Source organism: Ictalurus furcatus, chromosome 20, assembly GCF_023375685.1.
Source record: "Ictalurus furcatus strain D&B chromosome 20, Billie_1.0, whole genome shotgun sequence".
Taxonomy (NCBI): Eukaryota; Metazoa; Chordata; class Actinopteri; order Siluriformes; family Ictaluridae; genus Ictalurus; species Ictalurus furcatus.
In genome coordinates, this window is record NC_071274.1 from 1,283,083 (window position 1) to 1,307,407 (window position 24,325).

The following is a 24,325-nucleotide window of genomic DNA, read 5'->3' on the forward strand; positions in this document are numbered from 1 at the left end:
GAACATTTAGACAGGCGTATGCTAGCACACTGCTAAGTGTTTATAGTGCAGTGAATCACTAAAAAGTGAATTCTGAACACTGATTTAAGGAGCAAAATGGAGGCCTTTGATCTTTATTTCTTTATTATTAGTCCATTTTTTTTTTTCCATAACAAGTGAGAAACTCACTTGAAACCACAGAGTTCGAAGTTGCTTAGCTTCAAAGAATGAGTGTGTGAACTGAGCGAGAAAAAGAAAATAAGTTTCGAGGCACTTTTTTTTTTTTTTCATATCAAAGGGGGTGCTTCAAAATCCCCCAAAAGGATTTCTTTTTTTTTTTTTTGAAAACTCAGTTTCTGACAAGTGCAAACACGGAGCCGAACTGAAAACGCAGTTGGAAGGATTTGCAACTTTCAATTGAAATGAGTTAAAAATGGGTTGAAGAGAGGCGCGCGGAAGAAAAGAAGGACGCGCACGCCTCTCCTACTGTCTCGGTCTGAGGTTTACGCCTGGAATAATACCTTTACAGGCGTTTCACTTTCACACAGATCTTTTCCGAAAATAAAATCGCATCAGTCGTCTCGTCTCGGTTCTGATCCGTCAGCATGTGGGAGACGCGCTCCGGCCTCGCCGTCTTTTCTTCCAGCAAGGATCAGAGTCAGCGTGTTAAAACGTGGCCCCAGGTCTCCGATTGACGTCAAATCATCGTGATATTGTGATTCGATGGAGCTGAGCGACTCGGCCATCGAGCCCTCGCCCTCGTAGGCGAACGTAGCCAGAGAGTCGTATGGCGGTTCCGGTGCATCTCTGTGGTTCTCCTGTAACCGCTGCTGGAGGTACACGTGAACGTCCTCGCCTTCCTCATCATCCCTCAGGTCGTAACGGTGGACAGACGTGTCCTCTATGGCCTCTGGGTGGCGTAGAGTTCCGATGTCGAAGGCTTGCGTGTCTTCCTCGCCGCCGCCCTCGTCGTCGTAGCGGATCACGTTGTCCCTCGCGTCCTCTTTGGATGACATCAGAGCGTCTTTCTTCCTGTGGCGCTTCAGAGACACGGACAGCACCACGATCACTGTAACACATAACACGGAGCGTGAGTTTCTGTGTGTGTGTGTGTGTGTGTGTGTGTGTGTGTGCCTTCCTGTTTCCTCACTGCTTCCCTGAGTGACAGACAGACTCAGCTTTCATTTCCATTTCTAAGTCTTACAGAGAGCACAAAGGACAGAACACAAAGATGGAGAGAGAGAAGGACAGACAAAGAGAGAAAGGACAAGAGAGATAGACAGAACAGGTGTGGTAATAGAGGGAGATTGAGATAGATTGAGAGAGAGAGAGAGAGAGATTTAAAGGGTGAGAGAGAAAGAGAGAAAAGGGGAGAGCATTGCGGGAAGGTAGACAGAGTGATTGAATGAGGGAAAGGGGGATTAAGAGATTCAGAGAGAGAAAGAAAAGGAAGGAAAAAAGAGAGAGAAGGATGGGGACATTGAGAGAGATTTAGAGGGAAGGACTCAGAGATAGAGAAAGAGAGGGAACAAAAAATAAAGAAAGAAAGAAAGAAAGAAAGAAAGAGGCAGAGAGAGGGGTGTAAGAAAGAGAAGGAAAAGGAAGGAAGAAAGAAAGAAAGAAAAAGTAGGATTAGGTAAACTGGAATACAACAAGAAGGAAACACAAGGCTGGACAGAGAAAGAGTAAGAAATCCACAGAGACAGGAATAACAGAACGAGGTCCAGGAAGCGATAGAGCGAGAGAATGTGAGCAAGACAGAGGAGAGACAGTGTGAAAGTGCAAGTAAGAGAGCGAGGAAGAGAGACAGGTGTCATACTGAAAGACAGTTATATAGAAACAGAAAAAAGTCTGAGGAAAAAAAATACATGAGCAAGAAACAGAATAAGAGAGAGAGAGAGAAGGGGGGCAAAGACGAAAACAGAGAGAAATAGAGACGGTAGGAGGTTGACAGAAAGACAGAGAGAGAAAAGAGAAAGAGCGAGGCTTTAAAAAGGCCATGAATCAGATGTAAGGACTCATTCTGGAGGGAAGCAGTGTGAAAAATTGCCTACATAAACCTGAGACTGTAATTAAGAAGCCATTTGTGTTTTTCTTTCCTGGTTCTGTTCCAGGACCAGGTTTCCAGGTTTATTTTACTGCACTGCCCCCTAGTGGCAAAAAAGAAACTGTCCTCACTATGCTCATGCTTGGACATGAGGGGTGTGTCTATTCTAAACCTTCTTTACTGGGTTTGAGGCACTGAAGCCACGCCTCCTTTATGAGGAGTGGTCACGCCTCCTTTATTGGGACTAAGACACAGGGGCCACACCTCATTTATTAGTACTGACAGACATAGGCCATGCCCCTTTCACTGGGACTGACAGACACAAAAGACACACCTCCTTTACTGCTCCTGACCTTAAGTGTTACTAGCAGACACGTCGGCCGTGCCTCCTTTACTGATAAACACCATCATCAAAAATAATAACATAAATGACAAGAAATATTTCTTTCTAACATATTATAACTGTGATCCCATGTGACTGAGGGTGGGTAAAGACAAGGGCGCTGAGATTTGACAGTGTTGCAGGATGTCATTATGAATCTGTCAGACCGTCACGCAGTCCTGCGTGTGTGTGTGGTGAACGCGCCTTACCCAGCAGAATGATCACACACAGCAGGATGGCCAGCAGAGCTCCAGGGCTGAGACCCAGAGGCAGAAGAAAAGCTTTGGTGCTGCAGTTTAGGACGGAGCCGGAGACATCGCAAGCACAAACTCGGACGCTCAGCGTCCCTGTGCTGCTCTGGATGGGGAACCCGCTGTCCTCCACCACCACCGGCACCTCATACACACTCTTCTCCATCCGCCTAAATCCCGCGCGCCTGTTCACAAGCCCTGCCGTGTTGTCTGAAAACACACACACACGCATGCACTGCATGGTCTCTTCGGTCCTTTCATAGCAATCAACGGTGGCATTTATTTTTCAGTGTTTAATATTTAAATCAACACATGCAGTTGAGGTTCACATCGTTCCACTTTGGGTACAAATTTAAATTGGGTCATTTTGACCCAAACTGAACAAAAGGCACATTTTGACTCCTTTTTGATACCTACTGTGTGTGGTCATGTCATTTCCGTACGTGGAAAGCACAGAAGAGGTTCAAACTGAAGTTATATTGTTCCTATGATGTTAACTTTTATCCGTCCCTTTGACCCTGAGCCTACAGTTTGATCCTGAGCTAGGGTTTTTGCATATTCTTCCCATGTCCACGTTGGGTTCCTCCAGGTTCTCCAGTTTTCGCCGAAAAACATGCCAGTAGATGGATGGCCTGCACTAAATTGACCCTAGGTGTGAATGAGTGTCTGAATACGTGTCCCATCCAGGGAATAATCCTGACTTGCACCAAGTGTTCCCAGGATATGTTCTGGGTCCACCACCACCCTGACCAGGACAATACTGTATGCATAAAAAAATGAAGCAAATTTCCCCCCATTTTCTACTAATTTGTTCATTTCTAATTTCCACCTCTCAGTTCATTCTCTCTAGTTGCATGAAAGCTACCAAACAAAGAGGTCAGGGTGCTTCCATCAAGACATGCTGTTCATGAATTTGATTGGTTATTGTCAATCTGATTGACAGGGGAAAGTGTAATGCTATTCCTCCCACCAATTTTGGGCCAATTTTGCTCTCTTGGAGACGTAGCGTCACTGGGATTTGGATCCCCATTGAGACTTGCACCCCTGGCCATAGATGTGGCATTGTTGGTATTTGAACTCCTGACCACAGATGTGGCATTGTTGGGATTTAGACCCCCCCATTGGGATTTGGACTCCCGTTAGGATTTGGACCCCTGGTCACAGATGTGGCATTGTTGGGATTTTGACCCCACATTGGGATTTGGACCCCTGGCCACAGATGTGGCGTTGTTGGGATTTAGACCCCCCCCCCCCCCATTGGGATTTGGACTCCTGTTAGGATTTGTACCCCTGGTCACAGATGTGGTATTGTTGGGATTTAGACTCCCCATTGGGATTTGGGCACCCATTGGGATTTGGAACCCTGGCCACAGATGTGGCATTGTTGGGATTTGGACCCCTGGCCACAGATGTGGCATTGTTGGGATTTAGACCTCCCATTGGGATTTGGACCCCTGGCCACAGATGTAGCATTGTTGGGATTTAGACCCCCCATTGGGATTTGGACACCCATTGGGATTTGGAACCCTGGCCACAGATGTGGCATTGTTGGGATTTGGACCACTGGCCACAGATGTGGCATTGTTGGGATTTAGATCCCCCATTGGGATTTGGACCCCCGTTGGGATTTGGACCCTTGGCCACAGATGTGGCATTGTTTGGATTTGGACCCTTGTTTGCGTCTTGGACCCACCAGCCAGTGATGTGACATTGTTGGGATTTGGACCATCTTTCAGGACTTGGGTCCCTGACTACAGATTTGTCAACTTTGTGATTTTCTCAAAAGTTGGATGTTTGTAGTTCACCATTTTATTCCTTATAAATCAATGATCCCTCGCCTAAAGCACATCACACTTCAAGTCTATTTTTTCTGCATGCCGTGTTAAATTGGCTCCGATGAAAATGCACCATGAGCTGTAAGATTATTGTTTCAGAGTCTGATCAGAGTTTCAGCACTAAAGCTCCCTAGTAAAAAAGACTTTTATTGATTGTGAGTGATGCAATGAAGAATTACAACTAGGCACGCCACATGTTGGACTCATAAAATGTAGCATCAAAGAGGATCCAGTGACAGTGGATGGAGTTCAAATGATTATGAGCTTTACCAGCTTTATGACCTGCTGGGAGGACCAGCATTCAGAGAAGATAAAATGAGATAAAATGGCAACCTACATTCCTGAAGTTTTTGTTGAACGAAGGGTTTAGTCTCTCTAGTCATGTGAAGAAATTTCCTCTCTGGATCAACTACTGATTGGACCAGAATCAGACATGGAGGAGTCGAGTTGGTAGTTCTGGCAGAAAAAATACGGCTTATTGTCAGATGTTCTTAAGCACTCGGGCAAATCTGCATAAATCTGCATAAAATGAAGACACTCTTAGAAAACGTTTAATGAGACTAACGGCAAGTTGATAAGTGTGTAGTGCCCATGCTGAGGCTCTGACTTCTTTTCTCTTTCTCTGAAGAAAGCACCAGTGATTGTTTCTTCCATGCTTATAATAATGATAATGAGTCTTTATTAATCACATATACATCACAGCACAGTGAAATTCTTTTCTTCGTATACCCCAGCATGTCAGGAAGTTGGGGTCAGAGTGCAGGATCTGCCATGATACAGCGCCTCTGGAGCAGAGAGGGTTAAAGGCCTTGCTCAAGGGCCCATCAGGTGGCAAGCCACCACTGCCCCAGATCTATAGATAGCTCGGTGAATTAAACATGAATTTTGGGATCGTTAGTTACAGCAAGACTCACCTTTCCAGGCCGTCTAAAGATATATCGTTGTAATTATTAGGCATTTTCAGGCCAGTATTACCATAGATTAAAGAATCTGAATAAATCATCCAATTAAAATTTCTCCAGAGTAGCTGCACATTCTTAAATCAGGCAGTAATTTTGTAATTCAAGGTTGTCCAATGGTATATTTGGAATTTATCTCCTCGTTTCCCAATATATTCAAGCAAAAACAGTGGGGAAGCTTTTTGGCACTTCATAATGTTTCTGATCACCCTGGCAAACTTTTATCCCAACCGGAGAAGACTAAAAGCTCTTGGAGATTGTATAGTGTCTCTGGTTGAAGGTCTGGCCAGCAGAGGTGGTGTTCTCAACTCTGTCTAAATGTGTGCAGACATGCCTGCTCTTAACCGTGAGGTCCCTTGACCCTGTCATTGAGGGTTTTTTGTGCCCGGGTGAGCAGCAGATTGCACTTGACAGGGCAAGAGGTTTAGGAGAGAACCTTACAGCCACTTGCTCACATGGAACTGAGTCGTCCTGTCTATTTGAATCAGCTGCTGATCTTCACTAGCAGAAAACCACAGACTTGGTTTCTTCTTCTTCTGCTTCTTCTACTTCTTATTAATCGCTAGGTGATACAGCTGACAGAGATGGATAAGCTGGAGATGCATAGTCCTGCTGGAGGCATCCAGTATCCTCAGTACAGGGCTAATTCAGAGAAGTTCATTAAGTGTAAAGCCTTCCAGACCATCTCTTTAGATTTTATAGTAAAACTCTTGTCCCCAGCATTCAGGACTTCATGTCCTGCACAGTTTGAAGTTCTCCTGACTCTTTGCACACCTGGCCTAACTCATAACAGGCTTAATAATTAATAAAGCTGATCTGTTGGATCAGGAGTATTAGCCATAGGGAAAATACGAGTCTTGAGGACTCAAGTTAAGAATCTGCGATGTATACCAAATTGATAGAAATAGCCTTGCCCATGCTTCGAGATAATCCTAATGGAAATGTCTCTACAGGTGCACGCTTAGAAAAAAGTTCTTTTAATAATTCTTCACTTTCCTATGTTTGGTGATCCTCCTGATGATGGAGGTGTCTGTGCAAGTTCTTTAGATAGTTCTTAAGATTTCCAGCTTGGACCCATCTCTAATATGGACACACGATTGTAGGATTTTGAAGAAAACTATAGGAACTTTGACAGTTCCCCTAGAGGGACATAATGAAGAAACCTTTAGGATACTAGCGTTGCCCCTATTTGTTTTTCCCACTAGTGGGGTATGCAATTAAGCGATTGATGGAGTGAACTGGAGCTGCAAATTCCACTCGTCTTTCAATTGTATTTCATTTCGTTGCTCGTCTAGTCAAAATCATCTTGATCTTCCATTTTTGTCTGAAAGCTACCAATCCAGCAGAGTCTAGGGCGCTGACTGGGATGATCTTTATACGTGACTGGCTAACATCAGACAAATCAAAATAAAGTCTCGTCTGTCCTTCCAAGTCCAACCTTTCCAACCAGAAAGCAAGACAATGATTCCCTTATGGACCATCTACAGCCAAGCCATTATCTTGATTTGAAATCACAACCTTCCCTTAGACAACTCCACCATTCAGGAATGAGTCACTACTACAAGTAATACTTACTTCCATAATCTCGGATGGTGAAGTTCTTGTTCCGGATATCTCTAGGGGATTTAAAGAAGAATCTGTGTCCTAAATTAGGCATGTCCCTGTCCGTAGCGCTGAGGATCTGGATCACCTGGACACACATGAGGTAAAGATGTTTTAATCCCTGCGAATGAGCAGAAGGTTGGTCTTCGGACCAATCACGATCCAGAATGGATTTTCCGAGCGAGTGTTTAATCGGTCTTTGTACAACGACTCATTTCATATTGTGTGCTAAATCCTATTTTCGTTGTTGTGAGACATTTGTTTTCTTGTGTGCAAGACACTCAGGCAAGGATTTGTTTCTCTGGAGTTAACAGGGTGAAGAAATTTAGCAAATAAATAAATAAATAAATAAATGAAATAGAAAGCTTGGCTGCTTCTAATTACCCGTCAGAGCGAGTCGTATGAGCCGTGAGTAGACGACGTGCTAAACTCCTGACCGTGGACGCTTTCAGGACTATCGCTTACACGCTACAGTCAAAAACCTGTTCATTTTCAGTAGCTTTTAATTAACAGTTAATTCCTGGGAGAAGTCTTCATTACGCCACAGCCGTCAACTATGTAATTCATCCACTCCACCTTTTAAGTAGCTTCAGATGTATTTTGAAAAGAAACATACAGCGGTTACAGAACATTACAACCTCAGCGATGGAAACAGACAGCACTTTTTTAAAATCTGACAAGAAGCAAGGGATTGATGTCATTTTGCCTCGACTGAGAAACTCGAAGACTGAAGGGTTTCGCTGCTGAGAGAGTGACACTCGTTTGGAAAGAAAAGAGTATATCAATGTCATGCTTTTACCCAAAGCATTTCTGAACAACAGCAGTGTATGCGCACACACACACACACACACAGAAGTACTCAGAAGCACAAAAAACACGTATGTACATAATGTCGCTCTCAAAATTACAAGCCTACACAATACGCTCTTCACACTGTAACTGAGTGACTGAGTGACTGTGACAGACACATACACACACACACACACACACACACACACACTTACCTGGCCTACTTTTGCATCCTCACAAACAAACGCCTCATAAGGAGAAGAAAGTTCTGGAGGGAACTCGTTGACATCCAGCACCGTGATTATGGCACTGACTCGACTGAACAGGAGCGGATTGTCTGAAACATCAAAGCAGGACACGTCCACTCTGAGACACAACGCTGGCAGATACACAATACTTCACAATGATTCAGAGGCCTTTTACTTTTAATACTTTAAATACGTTCTAATGTGCTCTTTAATTCTTTAATTATTCTATAATTATTCTATAATAATTGATAGGAATTATTAATACATTAATAGCTAAATAAAAAATAACATTTAATTACCTAAATTATACAAACAGTTATGTTATTAACGCATCTTTTTGCCTTTAACACTGTAGTTTTTTTCTTTGTATCAATTTGGATCATTAATAAGCATTTCGTTTTGCAATTAATTATTTTACTCATTTTTTTTTTATTTTTACTAAAACGTATGATTTATAGAATCTTATTAAATCGTCCCTGCATTTCCTGTTACCGTCCACTAGATGGTGTGATGAGACCTTTGTAAGAATTTCCCCACATCAGTAATGTCTTTTGTTCTCTCTTCACTGCACATGTCGGTGTGTTTCCTTCTCTGACGCGCTCAGATGAAGCTCACGAGGAGGAAGAGCGTGTCGATGAGCCGACAGCGATCGAAGCGATCGAGGTGAACGAGGTGGGACTGAATGAGAACAACGTAGAAACTACGCCGCTTAACGATCGACCTGCTCGAGTTTTACACGACGCTTGTGTCTTGCGTACTTACTGACTTTAGTCGCAACGACAGTGATGTTGTGTTTTGGTGTCGTTTCTCTGTCCAGAGCTTCTCGGGATGAAATCGTGCCTTCGACAGGATCGATGTCGAAGTAATTCTCCGAGTCCGTGCTCCACTCCATGGAGTACCTACAGAGAAGAAAGACGCGAACAAAGACGATATTCTCATCTTCAGCTGTGAAATTAAACAAGACAGTTAAAGATATGCGTAACGTTTGGATAAGGAAATGTACGATTATTACTTGTATAGACAATCCCACGAATAGAATTCCCTGGCGGTATACTTTCATTTCATTTCAGTCGTGACGTATACTATATATGGTATATCCAATGTATATAAGGAAAGAATATCATACAGAATATATACAAAAGTCTACACACCCCTGTTAAAACTGCAGACAGAAAAGAGAAATCACGTCAGATCTTTTTTTCCTTTGCTGGAATTTCGCATTTTTCTTTAAAATCTTCAGTCTAACAGAGGCCTGGAGCTTTTGTGTCAAAATACATTGATATTTCGAGCTACCCATGATCCTCTATCCTCTATCATGACTAGAGCCTCAATCCCAGCTAAAGACAAGCAGCTCCGTAGCATGATGCCGCCACCACCATGCTTCACCGTGTGCTAAAACACATCTTTTACAATCGTTAGCATAAATTTCCATCTTTACACATTTCGCCACATGGTTTGAGTTGATTATGCGTATGTTTTGGTAAATTTATTCATGATATTCATGAGAAAGGGCTTCCATTTAGCGACCCTACACCATAGCCCTTGAATATGTAAGAATACAAGATATTGTTGGAGGGAGAGACTATTAAGGAGGGACGGAGAGACTATTAAGGACTGCACACGGGATTCCATTACGCCGCTGTGTCGTGCACTAACCGCTGGTGTGTTATTGTGTGTTATGCAGTGTTATTGTATTCCGTTGTCTCACACGAACACGGGCTCATGTGCAATAGTGAAATATTAAAAACAGAGCGCAGGCAGCCAGTGTGTACTGAATCACTGCGGTGTCCTTTGTGTCCTCTTTATGAAATATTCATCCAGAAACAAATACTGTCAATAACGGTGTCATGCTCTGAAGATCAACAACGTCTCACGTTCAAGTGAGGAAAAAAAAAACACCCTAAAAACAAACTGCCGTGGCGTGTCGGATCCGCCGGAACGCTTGAGAAGTGTTGCACTATGGGTGTGAAGAGCTGCTTCAAAATTGTAAAAGTGTGTGTGTGTGTGTGTGAGTGTATAAAGACCTGATGGGACTGTGCCCTGTGTCGGGGTCGTGAGCATTCACCACTCCGATGGTGTTCCCTGCAGCTCCCTCTCGTGTCTCCATGCTGTACTCCGAGCTGCTGAAGATCGGCGCTTCCTCCACGTCCATCACGCCGAGCTTCACCACGGCCAAGTCGCTGTGTGATCCGCCCTGCAGGAAACCAGCGTCCATGTGCGGGTCCGACGCCGATACTTTAAAACTGTACGCCTTCCTGCTTTCATAATCCAGCGGCTGGATCAGAGGAACACGGCGGAAAGTAAAAAAAAACACTGTGTTACAGTCAACTGTATAAAAGGTGTCACAAGTATTTAAGAAAGGGTAAAAAAAAAAAACGCCTCAAGTAAATAAAGCGTAAGGAAAGAGGAACATCCATTCACGCAATCTGCGATCGATTAGCGACCGACGCTAATCTGAATAAATGTAAATGTAAAACAAGCAGCTTATCAACTAAAGCACGCTGAAGCTCTTTATACGATGAAGTTACGCCGAATGACGTCGCGATTGACGCTCCATGCATAAACCCCGCCCCTAATCCTGACCTAAACCTGTCTGAAGTTTCCATAAGCGTTCCTAAGGTTTCATGGCGTCGTGTCTGACAGGAAACGGTGGTGAGATATCATCGAGACTGAACACAGTGTCAGTGCTTCACATCTCTCTGGGTCTGGGTGTTGTACGTTTCAGATCCTGTCGAATCCACATAAAAGCGTAGCGTTTTCTCTCGTCTCTGTGCCGCGTGGCATCAGGGCATCTCTTCCTCCGCTTTCCGGTCTCCACTTCCTCTCTTATCTCGGCAGGAGCGTTCTGTTCCTCAAGCTCGCACTGTTGCATCATGACATGAACGAACCGAGCCGCGTTTCAAATTCCAGTCATGTTGTCAGAAGCTGCATCCGATTCTCCACGCTTCCTACCTTCCACTTACAGGCTGCGTGTCGGTCACGCTGAGCTGTGAGCGCTACTGTTTAAACCCACACCATGCCTGGTGTTTATTACACCACAGCGCTGACGAATTCTGCATTCCGATTGGTCGGAAAGGGTGCGCTCATTTTCTCACAGTTCACAGGTTAACATTAACGCGCTCGCTCTAACGCGTTATCGTTTCTATAGCAACAGCCCGTTCGCAGGGGTTCGGACGGCAGACGCGTCACATAAACGCGTTATTTCTTTTTTTTAAAACAGTGTGTAAAGTAGGGAGATGTTTACTTAACATTTACGGAAGGAGTCTCCAGTGTCAGCGCGTTGTAACTGTCAGAGGTACAGCTGTAGCTCTCGGTTTTGGGACATTTTCATGACAGAGGGGTTTACGCTTGTTTCAAGAACATTTAAATGTTAACTATAAACAGATAAACGTGTGACGTGTCGATCTTTAACAGATAACATTCCTGAGGTGTAAGAGGAATAAAACACTTCAGGATGTACAGGAAGGTAACAGGAAGTCTTCATCACACCACACCGTCGCTGATGAGTTTAATTCTCATTTCATTTCTTCTTATTTTGGCGGCCAAATTCACAGACCTCATGTCTGACCTCACGTCTGACCTCACGTCTCACCTCACGTCTCCAGAGCGTTCCTAACGTTCTCTGCAAAACTATATTTGACTTCTTTTTATATATATATATATATTTATTATAACGTAATCCGAACAGTCGAAGGCTTTCTCGGCAGGTCTGTGGAAATCTTCACCGCCAGCTTCCCATCATCACGTCATCCAAGCTGTGACTGATCCTCAGGATGAACAGTGACCAGAAGCTTGCGAGAAGGTTCCACAGAGGACCACAGCCAACCGTGAGTTCCTCGGGCTTTATTAAATATAAAACGCGCTTCAATTGGCTCTGATTGGGGGTCGATTGTTTATTCATGGTGTGTTGTGTAAGAGCTAACTCGCGGGATGTGCGTCCTTTTCAAGTCCTATAAAGACACTGCATTAAAATCCGATCTGTGCTGCAGCTGAAGTGCTTCTGAAGGCATATTAAATCAATCACACGTGGACAGCTGCGTGAGGGATGTCGTATAACGGCGACGGTTTACGGATTTTTTTTTTTTGTCTATGATGGAATGAATATCCAAGAAAATATTTAACATGAGGAATATTCACCTTCAGAGAGGAATAAGTAAACACATCTTTTTAAAGACGTGTCTTAAAGTTTGAAGTAGCGTGCTAGAATTAATCGCTAGATTATATTTTTAATAAAACACGTACAAGACAGAGTTTAGGAAACGAACACATCTCGACCGATTTCTTTCACATATCCCAGATACAAATGGTATTCTTGTTTGAGACACCCTCTTCTGGTTCTGGACAGAAAAAAAAAAAAAAAAACACGTGATGCGCACGTCTCAGGTTGTGTCACGTCAGCCTTCGCCACTGACCGCTCAAGTATCTGTCGTGGTACTACAAGAGAACAGCGATGCGTGACTCACATGTGATTATACGGCTCGTGAAAAACACCCACACACACTTTCTTCTAAATCCCATGCACTTTTCCGCCAAGTGCCGACGCGCCCGAGTGTCATTAAAATGCATATGAAGGCATTATGGGATGAAACGAAGCCTTTTTTTCCACTTCGAGCAGATGAAACAAACATATATTTCAGAAGTCTTCCACCGATGAATTAATCACACAGAATAATCTCGCCGTTCAGAAGTTAAGAAAGACTTATAGCCTATCTATGAGGGGCGGAGTTTCGAACCTTGGACTTTGACCTTGCCATTTTTCCTGCGCCACTGTCTTACATGTTAGCGACCACAATGCGTCACGCTAAAAACGTACGTTCTCGACTGGAAATACACTCAGAAATACGAAGGAATAACTTTCGAGGCTAATATCAAAGACGCAAATACGACCCAGCTAATTAGATGCATATTTATGCATTTAGATGCGTATTATGACTTAAAGTGGGAAGTAAGTGTAAGTGCTCAGTCAGCTTATCCTTCAAACCATGTGCACGTTCAAAGCACAATATATCCATCCATCCATCCATCTTCTATACCGCTTTATCCTTTATCCAGGGAAACCTGGAGCCTATCCCAGGGAGCATCGGGCACAAGGCGGGGTACACCCTGGACCGGGTGCCAGTCCATCGCAGGGCACAATCACATACACACTCACACACCCATTCATACACTGGGGGAGGAAACCGGAGTACCCAGAGGAAACACCGCAGCACGGGGAGAACACGCGAACTCCGCACACACAGGGCCACGGTGGGACTCGAACCCCCGACCCTGGAGGCGTGAGGCGAACGTGTTAACCACGTGCATAACCCGGCTCTGAATATGAGTAACTTTCCCAGTGTGAATACTGCAGTAAAGTTTGGACAGAATACGCTCCTGGGTACTGTTTATCGTCTCTTCTTCTACACCTCTATACTCTAACGAATTATAATCGTACCATCCAGAACACAACAAGTTCCCTTTCGAGTTCTTCCTCGTACGTTCCCTTTTTTCCTCCCCGTCGCCGTCTCCGGCTCGTTCGTTAGCGATCTAAATCTCCATCCAGATTTCCGTCAAGCTGCTTTCAGCGAACACGCGTCCTGTTTTCGCTGGAAATCAGATGTACGTCTACGGACTTGATTTGCAATTCAATGCCGCTGACACGTTGCCAGGCTTTAATTCAGTCTTTGCATTAATTACCGTTTAGCCATGAATCCATAATTCGGCTATATTACTCACAAAAGCTCGTTCAGGTTTGTGTCTGTTTTATTCTTTTTTTTATATAAAGCAAGCATGTTAAGCGATTGGGTTTGGATATGATGGAGCGCTAATGAGGCAGAAAATTAAAAAAAGGTGCAAATCCTAATAAACTCAGGTGTCAGAGAGGGGGAAAAAACCCCACCGCTGATCGGATTTATCTCCCTCTCGTGTTTTTCGACAGCCAGTGTTACATACTCGCTCGCGGAAAAGCATTAGACTGACACGTTATTCATTAAATCAAAGCAGGGAGCTCATTTGATTTAATGTCAGCAGGAACGCTTTACAGCCGAAATACGTTAAGCTTTCATAATACGTTAGTAAGATAAACGACGGACTGTAAATCAATCCTCGATTCTGAAGGATTTGTGGAGGTGGATCAGATCTGTGAGCTCGGTTGATCAGATCTAAATAATAAAGTGTGAAAGAGAGCTGTATGTTATGGTAACCGCTGTGCACGCACAGGATATCTAACAATTTTCTCTCCAACCTCCTCTTATAGCTGCAACCTGATTCCCTAAAGCAAGGAGACACCCCAGAATGCACTGCTTCAGCATTTCCCCAAGGTGCCCATGCAAAAAAAAAAAAAAAACACAGGGGAAAAAAAAGGACCGTGGTTCTGTCATTGACCCTGTTCTCAGTTCTCAGCCCCACGGTGAGGATTTCTCATTCTCATATTCATTTTCCTGGCTTGTTTTTTTTTTTTGGGTCAGCAGATATGCTTCTGCAGAGTCAGGACTGGGTGACTTTGTTCTCCAGATGCTCTGGAGTTTGAGTGCAGCTTGGGGAATACAAGTGGAAAAATAAAATTCAACCAGAACAGTGCAGGTACAGTAGGAAGAGAAACAGAGGACGAGATGAAACACATTCTGCAACATTATAATAATCAGAATTATTATAATAGGTACTGGGTTAGCACGTTCGCCTCACACCTCCAGGGTCGGGGGTTCGATTCCCACCGTGGCCCTGTGTGTGTGGAGTTTGCATGTTCTCCCCGTGCTGCGGGGGTTTCCTCCGGGTTCTCCGGTTTCCTCCCCCAGTCCAAAGACATGCATGGTAGGCTGATTGGCGTGTCCAAAGTGTCCGTAGTGTATGAATGGATGTGTGAGTGTGTATGTGATTGTGCCCTGCGATGGATTGGCCCCCTGTCCAGGGTGTACCCCGCCTTGTGCCCCATGCTCCCTGGGACAGACTCCAGGTTCCCCGTGACCCTGAAAAGGATAAGCGGTATAGAAGATGGATGGATGGATAATAGATACTGATATTTTTGTGCAATTGTGTAATTGCGTATGCTCTTTTTTGCTTTCCGTTCCTTACTTTACCTACCCCGAGCTCCTCCGCACTGCAGATATGTGAGATCTTTGTATCTGGAGTGAGAGCCTGAGAGTCTCAAACAGGCATCACGGAGCCACAGAACCCCACTGAGCTAAACCGCGGTAATGATGAAGCGATCCATCTCTCTGGAGAATGAGTGCACTCCAGCCTCGTCCTCGAGCTTTTACCGAAGCACTTACACGCGTACGTGCCCGGCGACGTGAGTGGGCTCTGTTAGATGATGTGCGGGGGATTTCTACTTGTCACATCACATCAAGAGGTAGTAGAGCTGATCGCCGAGCAACAATTTATTTATTCATGCTTTTCTGAAGTCCAAAAAAGACAGACCACTTCTTTTTCTTTTTTCCCGAAACCACACGTTTGTGTCGTTTTCAAGAGCTTGTGCGTCTGCGTTTTTGTGCGTCTGGGCGTCGGTTTGTCCTGAGGAAAGTTGTAACCTCCAGTAAGGAGATGATGGATCTGATTTTTGATTGGAGTGGGCAGTGCGTAGAAAATAACAGTTTTATGGCTGGTAATGCATTATTCACGGGGTTTGGGGAGGACGGTAGGCTGTAATAATAGGCGCTCACCCTCGGGGCGAAAGCAGACGTGTGTAAAATATGTTGGGGTAAAGAAGCACAACGCGCCGTTAGCGCTGTACAAGTCAGCAAAAAAATGAGTTTTTTAATTACGCAATATAATCAGGAACGTTAAATAAGCTTGGCAGCTACCTGAACACAACTTAGCAAGCCTGAGCTTTGATGAGCTAGCAATTATATTTGTAAATGAGATAATCCATCCATCCATCCATCCATCTTCGATACCGCTTTATCCTTTTCAGGGTCACGGGGAACCTGGAGACTATCCCAGGGAGCATGGGGCACGAGGCGGGGTACACCCTGGACAGGGGGCCAATCCATCCATTCATACACTACGGACACTTTGGACACGCCAATCAGCCTACCATGCATGTCTTTGGGCTGGGGGAGGAAACCGGAGTACCCGGAGGAAACCCCCGCAGCACAGGGAGAACATCCAAATTCCACACACACAGGGCCACAGTGGGAATCGAACCCCCGACCCTGGAGGTGCGAGGCAAACGTGCTAACCACTAAGCCACCGTGCGCGCTTAAAATTTTTTATTGCACAATTTAGAGTAACAGCAAGTTTTATTATTATTATTATTATTATTATTATTATTATTATTATTATTATTAACACAGAATTTCTCACTGCACGCTATGCCAACCCTAATCCTTGCATATTTATTTGCTTCTTGGAGTTCTAAAAAAAAAAAAAAGTCAAAAATTTGTTTACTTTTTTGTTTACTTTGTATCGCTCAGCCATCTGTTGATATAATTTTCCTTCTTTATTTAAGTGCTTTATACATTTTCGATGATAAATTTCTTTCTTTTTTTAAATTAAATTATCGTATTATCTTATATTTAGACATCTCGATTGTTTGGGAAAATAAATAATCATTTATTTGGTCTGATAGCATTGTTTACATAAATAACACACCAAAAAAAATTTTAAAAAATAAAAAATCTAATCTAATTCCTTTTCATTCGTTTTTTCTGGGTGTAGCTAAAAAATAAAATAAAAAAAAAATCAAGGTAAGTTTTTTATGAACCTTTTTAAGCACAACAATGCCCTCCTGCGTGTGTCGGTCGGTGTAGATGTCGAACGTGGAGCTGCTGTCTCCTGGGACGATTCTGTACTCCACTACGGCATTCGTCCCCATGTCCAGATCGTGAGCTTTAATCTTCCCCACTGAGGAGCCCACCGGCGCCGATTCAGGGACTCGCAGGTGAAACACACCTGTTAGAAAGATCCAAAAGCATGGTGTGATTCAGAGGAATAGAACGAATCAGCAGCAAACCTGTCACTCAGTAGAAGACTTAAAGAGGATCGCAGCGAGAGTCGGAGGCTGGAGGTAGTTAGTGCTCATTATCCACTAATCACTTCAGCAGCTCTGGTAGAGCGTACAGGCATCGCAATCACATTTGCAAATCCGACAAAGCTGTTTGTATTTGTGTCAGTGAGACCCCCGACTGGCTTAATCTTGGACAAGTGTGAATCCGATGCCCCGAAATGTGCCGGGTCGCTCTTTACAGCAGATCCTCGTTGCACGCAAAGCTGTTTCTCGTTAATTACAGCAGTGAAGGATTGAAATAATTACTCACGGCCGCTTTCGATCCGTCAGCTCTCGTCCCTGCTGTTTGTACACAAAGCACCTTTTTGGGATTCTCAGATAACGCTGGATTTAAAAGTGATCGCCAGTGGAACTGGAATCACTGGGAATGCCACGTAATCTCATGGGGTTTCAACGAGGCGCTGCGGTGATTTACGGCATATATTGGGATATATAAGTGAAATTAATGGAAGCCAGTCAAGGAAAACTAAAATGGCTTTGGAACTCTTCATAAAACTCAAATTAAAAGCCATAGGGTTAGAATGCCATGCACGGACACATTAATTAAAGTCTGAACTTCTACAGTCCTTGAGACTCACACTGAACGTTCTGAATTAAATCGTATGAATTAATTAACGGGTAACATGAAAGTCCAATAGTACTTCTTTAGGAATTTTAGCAGAGCACCATAAACATCAGACCACATTCCAACAGGCAGCCCATAAAAATCAGTAAAGATCTAAGAGAAATCAGTCTGCATTCCAATATCTCTGTGGATATCTCATGCACTTCAGTAAGGATGGCATAGAAATCAGACGATATTCCGTAAAATTCCATTAAGAACTGCATAGAAATCCAACAACAGTCCAACACTCCAACGGCTAACTCATTAAAATCCAGGAATTAAATTCCTCTATAATATCCTTCGAATCCGAACGTTTCAGATTTTACAAACTGATATGTTCAGGGGAAAAATCCCCCATGACATAAACAAATTGGCGTTTAGAGCGTAAAGCTTTTTTAAGGACACATGGCGTAACGTGATTGTGAAGTGGGCGGAGCTAAACCGTAAAAATTTCTGTGGAAATTCAGCGGAAGTGAGTGGATAAAAAAAACAAGTGAAATACACACATACAGGGTCGCGGAGTTTGAGAAGACATATTAGAGTCATCATTTCTACACGTAGCATGTTGCCTTTAGTATTTCCGGAGTGTGTGTACACGTGGTGACGTACTTTTAGCAAACCTCGGTGGATTATCGTTGACGTCAGTGAGGGTGATGTTGACGGTGGTGGTTCCAGCCAGACCCCCCAGCTGTCCGCCCATATCTTTGGCCTGGATCACGACCTGGTATGTCTCTTTGATCTCCCGGTCCATGTTGGGTAACGCAATCCTTATCACACCTGAGCACATGAGGAAGGATGCCGAGGGGGTGATAGAACGCAGGTAGGGTTGGTTAGTCAGGGAACAGTTTATTTAAATTAAATTTTCCTTTGATGGCTCAGCAGAGATGGAGAGATATAGTTTTTTAATAGCTTTTCATTAATCAACGTCCCTAAGAGCAGCAACGTGAAAGGTGAGCGGATGACATTCCGCTAAAGGCTAATCAACTGTAATAGTTTCTCTCTCACAGGGTGCACCTTTTGATCAGAAAAATGCAGCTCGACAAAATGCCAACGTGAGACGCGGAAAGAGAGAAATGTTTATTTCTAGACTTGGAGGTTGGAAGATTATCAGAAACCTCATGCAAGCTTTTCATCTCACACCTTTATGACTTATTAACATCAAGCAGCTAAACACTATAATTACATTTCCTAATTATAGACAGACACAGATACAGCACTGATTTTACGAGGTCATGATGTGGATCGGTACATACCGGTTTTGGGTTCTACTGAGAAGTAAGGCTGCCCGTGTAGGACACTGTAAACGATCTGGGCGCTGTTTCCGTACGTGGGATCGTCCGCATCGGTGGCTGTGACTCGCGTCACATACGTGCCTGTACACACACACACACACACGCACACACGCGCGCACGCACTAACGTTCATTAGGAATCATTTGCAACTTGTGTATTCATCAAACATCTGGATAATCAGCACTTTACATCTGATCATGTGGCGCAAAATCTTCTCCAGATCGCAAACGAGTGTTTGTATCGTGTATTCGTTCAGGTTTCAGCCCCCAAACTTCATAGACGTGAAATAAAATGAAAAATTGTTTGTGAGAAATATCGGTGACGTTATATACTACTGTATACACACAGTACAGCATAAACAAGTAATACTGTACTTGTCTTAATAATTAAAGATTGCTTAGACATCTAGAAATCGTTCTTGAGCTGTTCATAACTGGTATAATACATCAATAAAGGAGTAATTGCAAAATAAATGAAACATTATTAGAAATCAATACAGATTTCATTAAACTTGTATAGGAAGTATTAATTAAATACAACTTTTATAATAAAGTTGTTAACCTGACACTTAAATATGAATACATTTATTTAACGTTTAATGAATTTAAGAATATTAAATGAAGTAGATTTTAGTCGGTTGTGAAATGAGTGATTATAAACCGTTTATTTACCCAATCTTAAATTAAACTGTTACCAAACTCTGCACCGGACAGGGTTTGTAACTACGATGAATGCTGAAAATTTGGTTGAAAGGCTATTAACGGCACACAAATAATAAATAAAATGGTATAAAGTCATATTAAAACTGGACTCGCTTTCCATATGGAGGCGGTTGATGTGATTACGGAGGAGTATCTATTTATGTAACTATTTTTTTTTTTTTTTCATTTTTATGGACAGTGCTTTCCTGCATCTGGAAAGATTACTCTGTATTTTACCTTCTATAAAATGAGCAGTGGAAATAAAATGAGCTCCAGGTAATATATATCCCATCTGAACTGACATGTTGGAAATATTCCATTATATTCTGTGGGAAAAGAAGTTTTGAGCTTTATATATATATATATATATATACACACACACTGTATATATAATCTTCAGTGTAAAGATTTGTGATTTATAAGCTACAGAGAACACTTATCTCATGTGAATCAATCATAATATCTACATAATTACTTCCTCTGGGATGAACTTAGGAAGTCCTTAAATGTTATTCCACCTGAATAGTATTTCAAACCGTATTTCAATAAATGCAACTGCAATGAAAATCCTCACATCAGTTAATTGCGTGCTTCCAATCTCAGCAATTTCCCAGTTTAATATTTATTTAGCAATATTTAAGCAGATTGTTTTGCCAGATGGGAATGTGCAGACATATTCCGTGAAAACACCGTCAATATAAAACGGGAAATTGCTGAGCTTGGAAGACTGCACATGGAAGGATGAAAAGATCATCGTGATATTACCACCAATAGAATATCTGTATTTCTGTAACATGCACATAAACATCCATCCATCCATCCATCCATTTTCCAGAACGCTTATCCTACATATGGTTGCAGGGGAGCCTGGACCCTAATAGGATGGGGGTGGATGGGGACACTCTGGACAGGGTGCCAAGCTATCGCAGGGCACAAATGCACACACATTCACACACTAGGGATGCCAATCAACCTACAATGCATGTCTTTGGACTGGGGGAGGGGGGACCGGAGAACCCGGAGGAATCCCCCGCAGCACGGGGAGAACATGCAAACTCCACGCACACAGGGCGGAGGCGGGATTTGAGTCTGCAACCCCGGATGTGCGAGGCAAATGTGCTACCATGCCCCTCTGTACATAAACATAATGTATTTTAATATGATAGCATTGGTAAATAAATAAAAAATAAAACATCTTGCGTAGGAACAACTATAGATTTATCAAGTGAACATTCGTGCAGTTTGGAGCTTAGCGAATACTTTCAGCTGAAAATAAAACACATTCAAAAGCATTTCTGAACCTAATTCGGTCTCCGAACGCTTAAAAATGTCAGTTAAACCATTCATTAATTACGTATTAAAGATGGGTCGCTAGTCTGAAAGTTTTGAATTTGGATGTGAATTTGAAGTAAGGTCTGTCGAGCAGTAAAATAGATTATCGTACGCTCGAGTTTTGCTAGCGGGAATGTCACGACGTTGATGCCCCTGTTCTCAAAACATCTCTTCACCCTGACAGACCCTTATAATACTAAACTCACAAATTGCTACTGAAAATACATTAACGTGCGCGTACGACCAATAAGGCATGGAGCTCGGTTGCCAGAGGACTGCTCACAGGGGAAATGAAGGAGTGGGTCAATAACGAAGCTCCAGGTCAATTTTCTGCGAAAGAGAGTGACACAAGCAGCTGCTGCAGAGCGGTCAATGAGAGGACGTCTTGAAGAATCAGCCCACTCATTAATATTTAACGACAAATCATCGCATTATGGACTGCAGTGCTGGTTTAAAAAGAAATACCGAATATTGTCATATTTTATAACCGATATCGGTTTATTCATCCTATTTGATTTAGCCATAACTATTAGCCAGGTCTGCTAGCAAACTAGCTGACATTATAGGCAAGGTTTGGTAGCCTTAATGTTAGCTTTCACACCCCTATCATGTGATAGAAGGATGCCAAAGTACTCGCAAAAAACTAAAAGATTAGCCTCGGCCTTACATCGTATATTTTCCATTGTAACTGCTACCGAGCGAATGCTGCAACAAAATAAAAAGAAAATAGAAAGAATCGAATAGTTACATCTTGTCATAAAACCCCAAATATTTGGGTTCTGTAGAGAGCAGGAGCTAAATTAAATGCTTATGGGGAATGTCTACTTTTAAGATTAAAGCCTGAAGGATTAGACATGAGTCATATCTTTTGAAATAAGCCATATCTGTTGTAATGAAAAAAATAAAATAAATAAAAATATGGAGGACAGAACATAGTGGCCAAATCCTATCACTTTACAAAGTTGTCTCGGGGCAGAAATTCTGAAGAAATAAATCTTTGTGTGCTTCATCATCAAGAACAAATATGCCGTGCCAAAACAAAGAGACTCTGCGAAATGGTATCTGAAGAAATGTAAATAGTAAATCTTTGCAAATAATTGAATCTAGTCTTCAATGGTGTCTCGAAGGAAAAACAATCGATCTATATGAGGATTTTACACAAAGTGTGTAGGAGGAACAGGAACTTGGCCTTTAAAATATCTGTGGGAAAAAAAAGCCATGCTGTAGCAAGGAAATTAAAATATTAGTCGAAAGAGTAGCGCATTCACTATGCGGTTGATGGCACCCCAAAGGAATAAACCATTAAGGTATTTTATATGAGATCCTCTGACACTGGTTATGTGTAGGAGGAACAGGACTGAGAGCAGTTTCCAAACTATGACTCATTACTCTGATTTTGACTACAGGGCAATGTATGAAATCCTTCTCTCTTTTTTCTCGTCCTTTCCTTTCTTTCTCTTTTTTGTGAACCTTGTTGTTGTTGTTGACCTTATTCTCTAAGTAGGTTTTACCATAGTTCTGTGGGGTAAGAAATGGAGAACCAAGATAAATGAATACATGAATAAATTATCTATCTAAGGTGAAACGTTTAAAAAAAAATGGATTCTGGCAATAGTTTGGATATGGGGAATTTTTTGATGCATGTTAGGGGAGCAAATTGGGAAGGTTGTGATTTATACAGATTGCGAAGAAACTCAGCTTACCTACAGGTGACATCTCGGGGACACTAGCCACATATGGACCCTCCAGGAACTTGGGCTCATTGTCGTTGATGTCCTGGACCTTGATGACGAACGTGGACTCTGGTTCGAGGGCTCTTCCTGTGAACACATCCATGGCCTGCGCCCTTAGCGTGTAGTTCGGCTTCTCCTCGCGGTCCAGACTCTTCAAGGCATGGATGTCTCCTGTGCTGGGCTCGATGGTGAAAATGGTACCGACTCCTTCTCCAGACAGCGTGTACTTCACCAAGTTATCTCCTCGATCCAGGTCACTGTGTAGCTGCAAGGTTCATCATAATGAGACACTTCAGCGGAAATCACATTATGCCGATGGGGAGAAGTAGGACGAAAAAGTGCTCACAGCTAAGAGTAAGCAGATTCATGAGCTGGCCAAGGCTCATCAGGCACAAGGATCATCATAGGATTCTGTCCTCAACCATCATTTGAGCAGTTGAGATGACGTTAAAGGAGCAAGTCAGAGACATTTAATTCAGGACACTCTTGTAATTTTTTTTTGGAAAAAGCTCTCACAATAATATATCCCCACTGTCTGTGAAACTTCAACCAATCAGGAGGAAGTGCCTCCACTAACTTATCAGTCATGTTGCCTTTCAATGTAGAAAGTTCAGACTCCTCTGCTAGCATTACTGCTTTGAATACATTCATTCATTTATCTTCAGTAACAGCTTTATCCTGGTCAGGGTTATGGTAGAGTCCACACACACACACACACACACACACACACACACACACACACACTCATTCATACCTAGGGACAACCTAGAGTACACCAATCCACCCGGTGGAATGCTCTTTAGAGGTGAGAAGAACCTGGAGAACCTTAGGAAAGCCATGCAGACACTGGGAGAACATGGGGAACACTCAGGATCAAACCAGAGACCCTGCAATTACGAAGCAGCAACACTACCCACTTTTAATTCAGAACGCTTTTGTCATATTTGTCATAGTCCTTATAATAAAATGCCCCCAGACTCTGTGAACATAAGTAATAAATAAATAACATACAATGTGGACAACATCCATGCAATCAGAAACAAGTTCCCCCACTGAATTGTCAATAATGTTGCCTTTTAAATCAGAACGTTTAGACTCCCGGTCTTGCGTCATGTCGTCGTACGGAATAACGATGGTACGCATCGTATTTGTATAGACAACCAAATTGTCCATTCTAACATTGGTCCTCAATAGGTGCCGGTCAGGGTAGATCCAGAGCCTATCCTGGGAACTCTGGGTGTGAATATGCCCTCGCTGGGATGCCAGTCCATTACAGTGCACCACAGACACACAATTATTCACAGTTACGGGCAACGTTAGCTATGAAGAGAATGCATCTTGCTATCTCTGAAGTGTGGAAATATTTCTCATAGAGACAAAAAGCCTAAAAGATCCACCCACTGTCCCTTTTTCAACATGCAAATGAAGGAAAATATCCCATTCAGTAAAGCATAAAGGACTCCTGAATAAAGAATTCATTACTTAGCGCTCTGAGCTGACGTTATGGTACAAGATAATCCTCGAGTCATAACAGGGGTACAAAATGGGCTCCGTGTTCGGCTTTATCTATACGGTTAATCTTTTCTAA

General features: G+C 42.9%; 1 protein-coding gene across 1 annotated transcript in view; it reads right to left on the reverse strand.

Annotated features, from left to right (window-relative positions):
* Nucleotides 1-551: 551 nt before the first annotated feature.
* The window catches only part of cdh12a (cadherin 12, type 2a (N-cadherin 2)), a 29,180-nt gene continuing 5,406 nt past the window's right edge, over nucleotides 552-24,325 (reverse strand). Inside the window, exons 2-11 of the mRNA XM_053652299.1 lie at nucleotides 22,708-23,002; nucleotides 18,933-19,052; nucleotides 18,289-18,456; nucleotides 16,773-16,960; nucleotides 10,117-10,367; nucleotides 8,855-8,991; nucleotides 8,060-8,181; nucleotides 7,029-7,143; nucleotides 2,618-2,869; nucleotides 552-1,048 (exon numbers count right to left, since the gene is read on the reverse strand). Of these exons, the coding sequence (XP_053508274.1) occupies nucleotides 552-1,048; nucleotides 2,618-2,869; nucleotides 7,029-7,143; nucleotides 8,060-8,181; nucleotides 8,855-8,991; nucleotides 10,117-10,367; nucleotides 16,773-16,960; nucleotides 18,289-18,456; nucleotides 18,933-19,052; nucleotides 22,708-23,002 (2,145 nt within the window). The remainder of the gene's footprint in view (nucleotides 1,049-2,617; nucleotides 2,870-7,028; nucleotides 7,144-8,059; nucleotides 8,182-8,854; nucleotides 8,992-10,116; nucleotides 10,368-16,772; nucleotides 16,961-18,288; nucleotides 18,457-18,932; nucleotides 19,053-22,707; nucleotides 23,003-24,325) is intronic.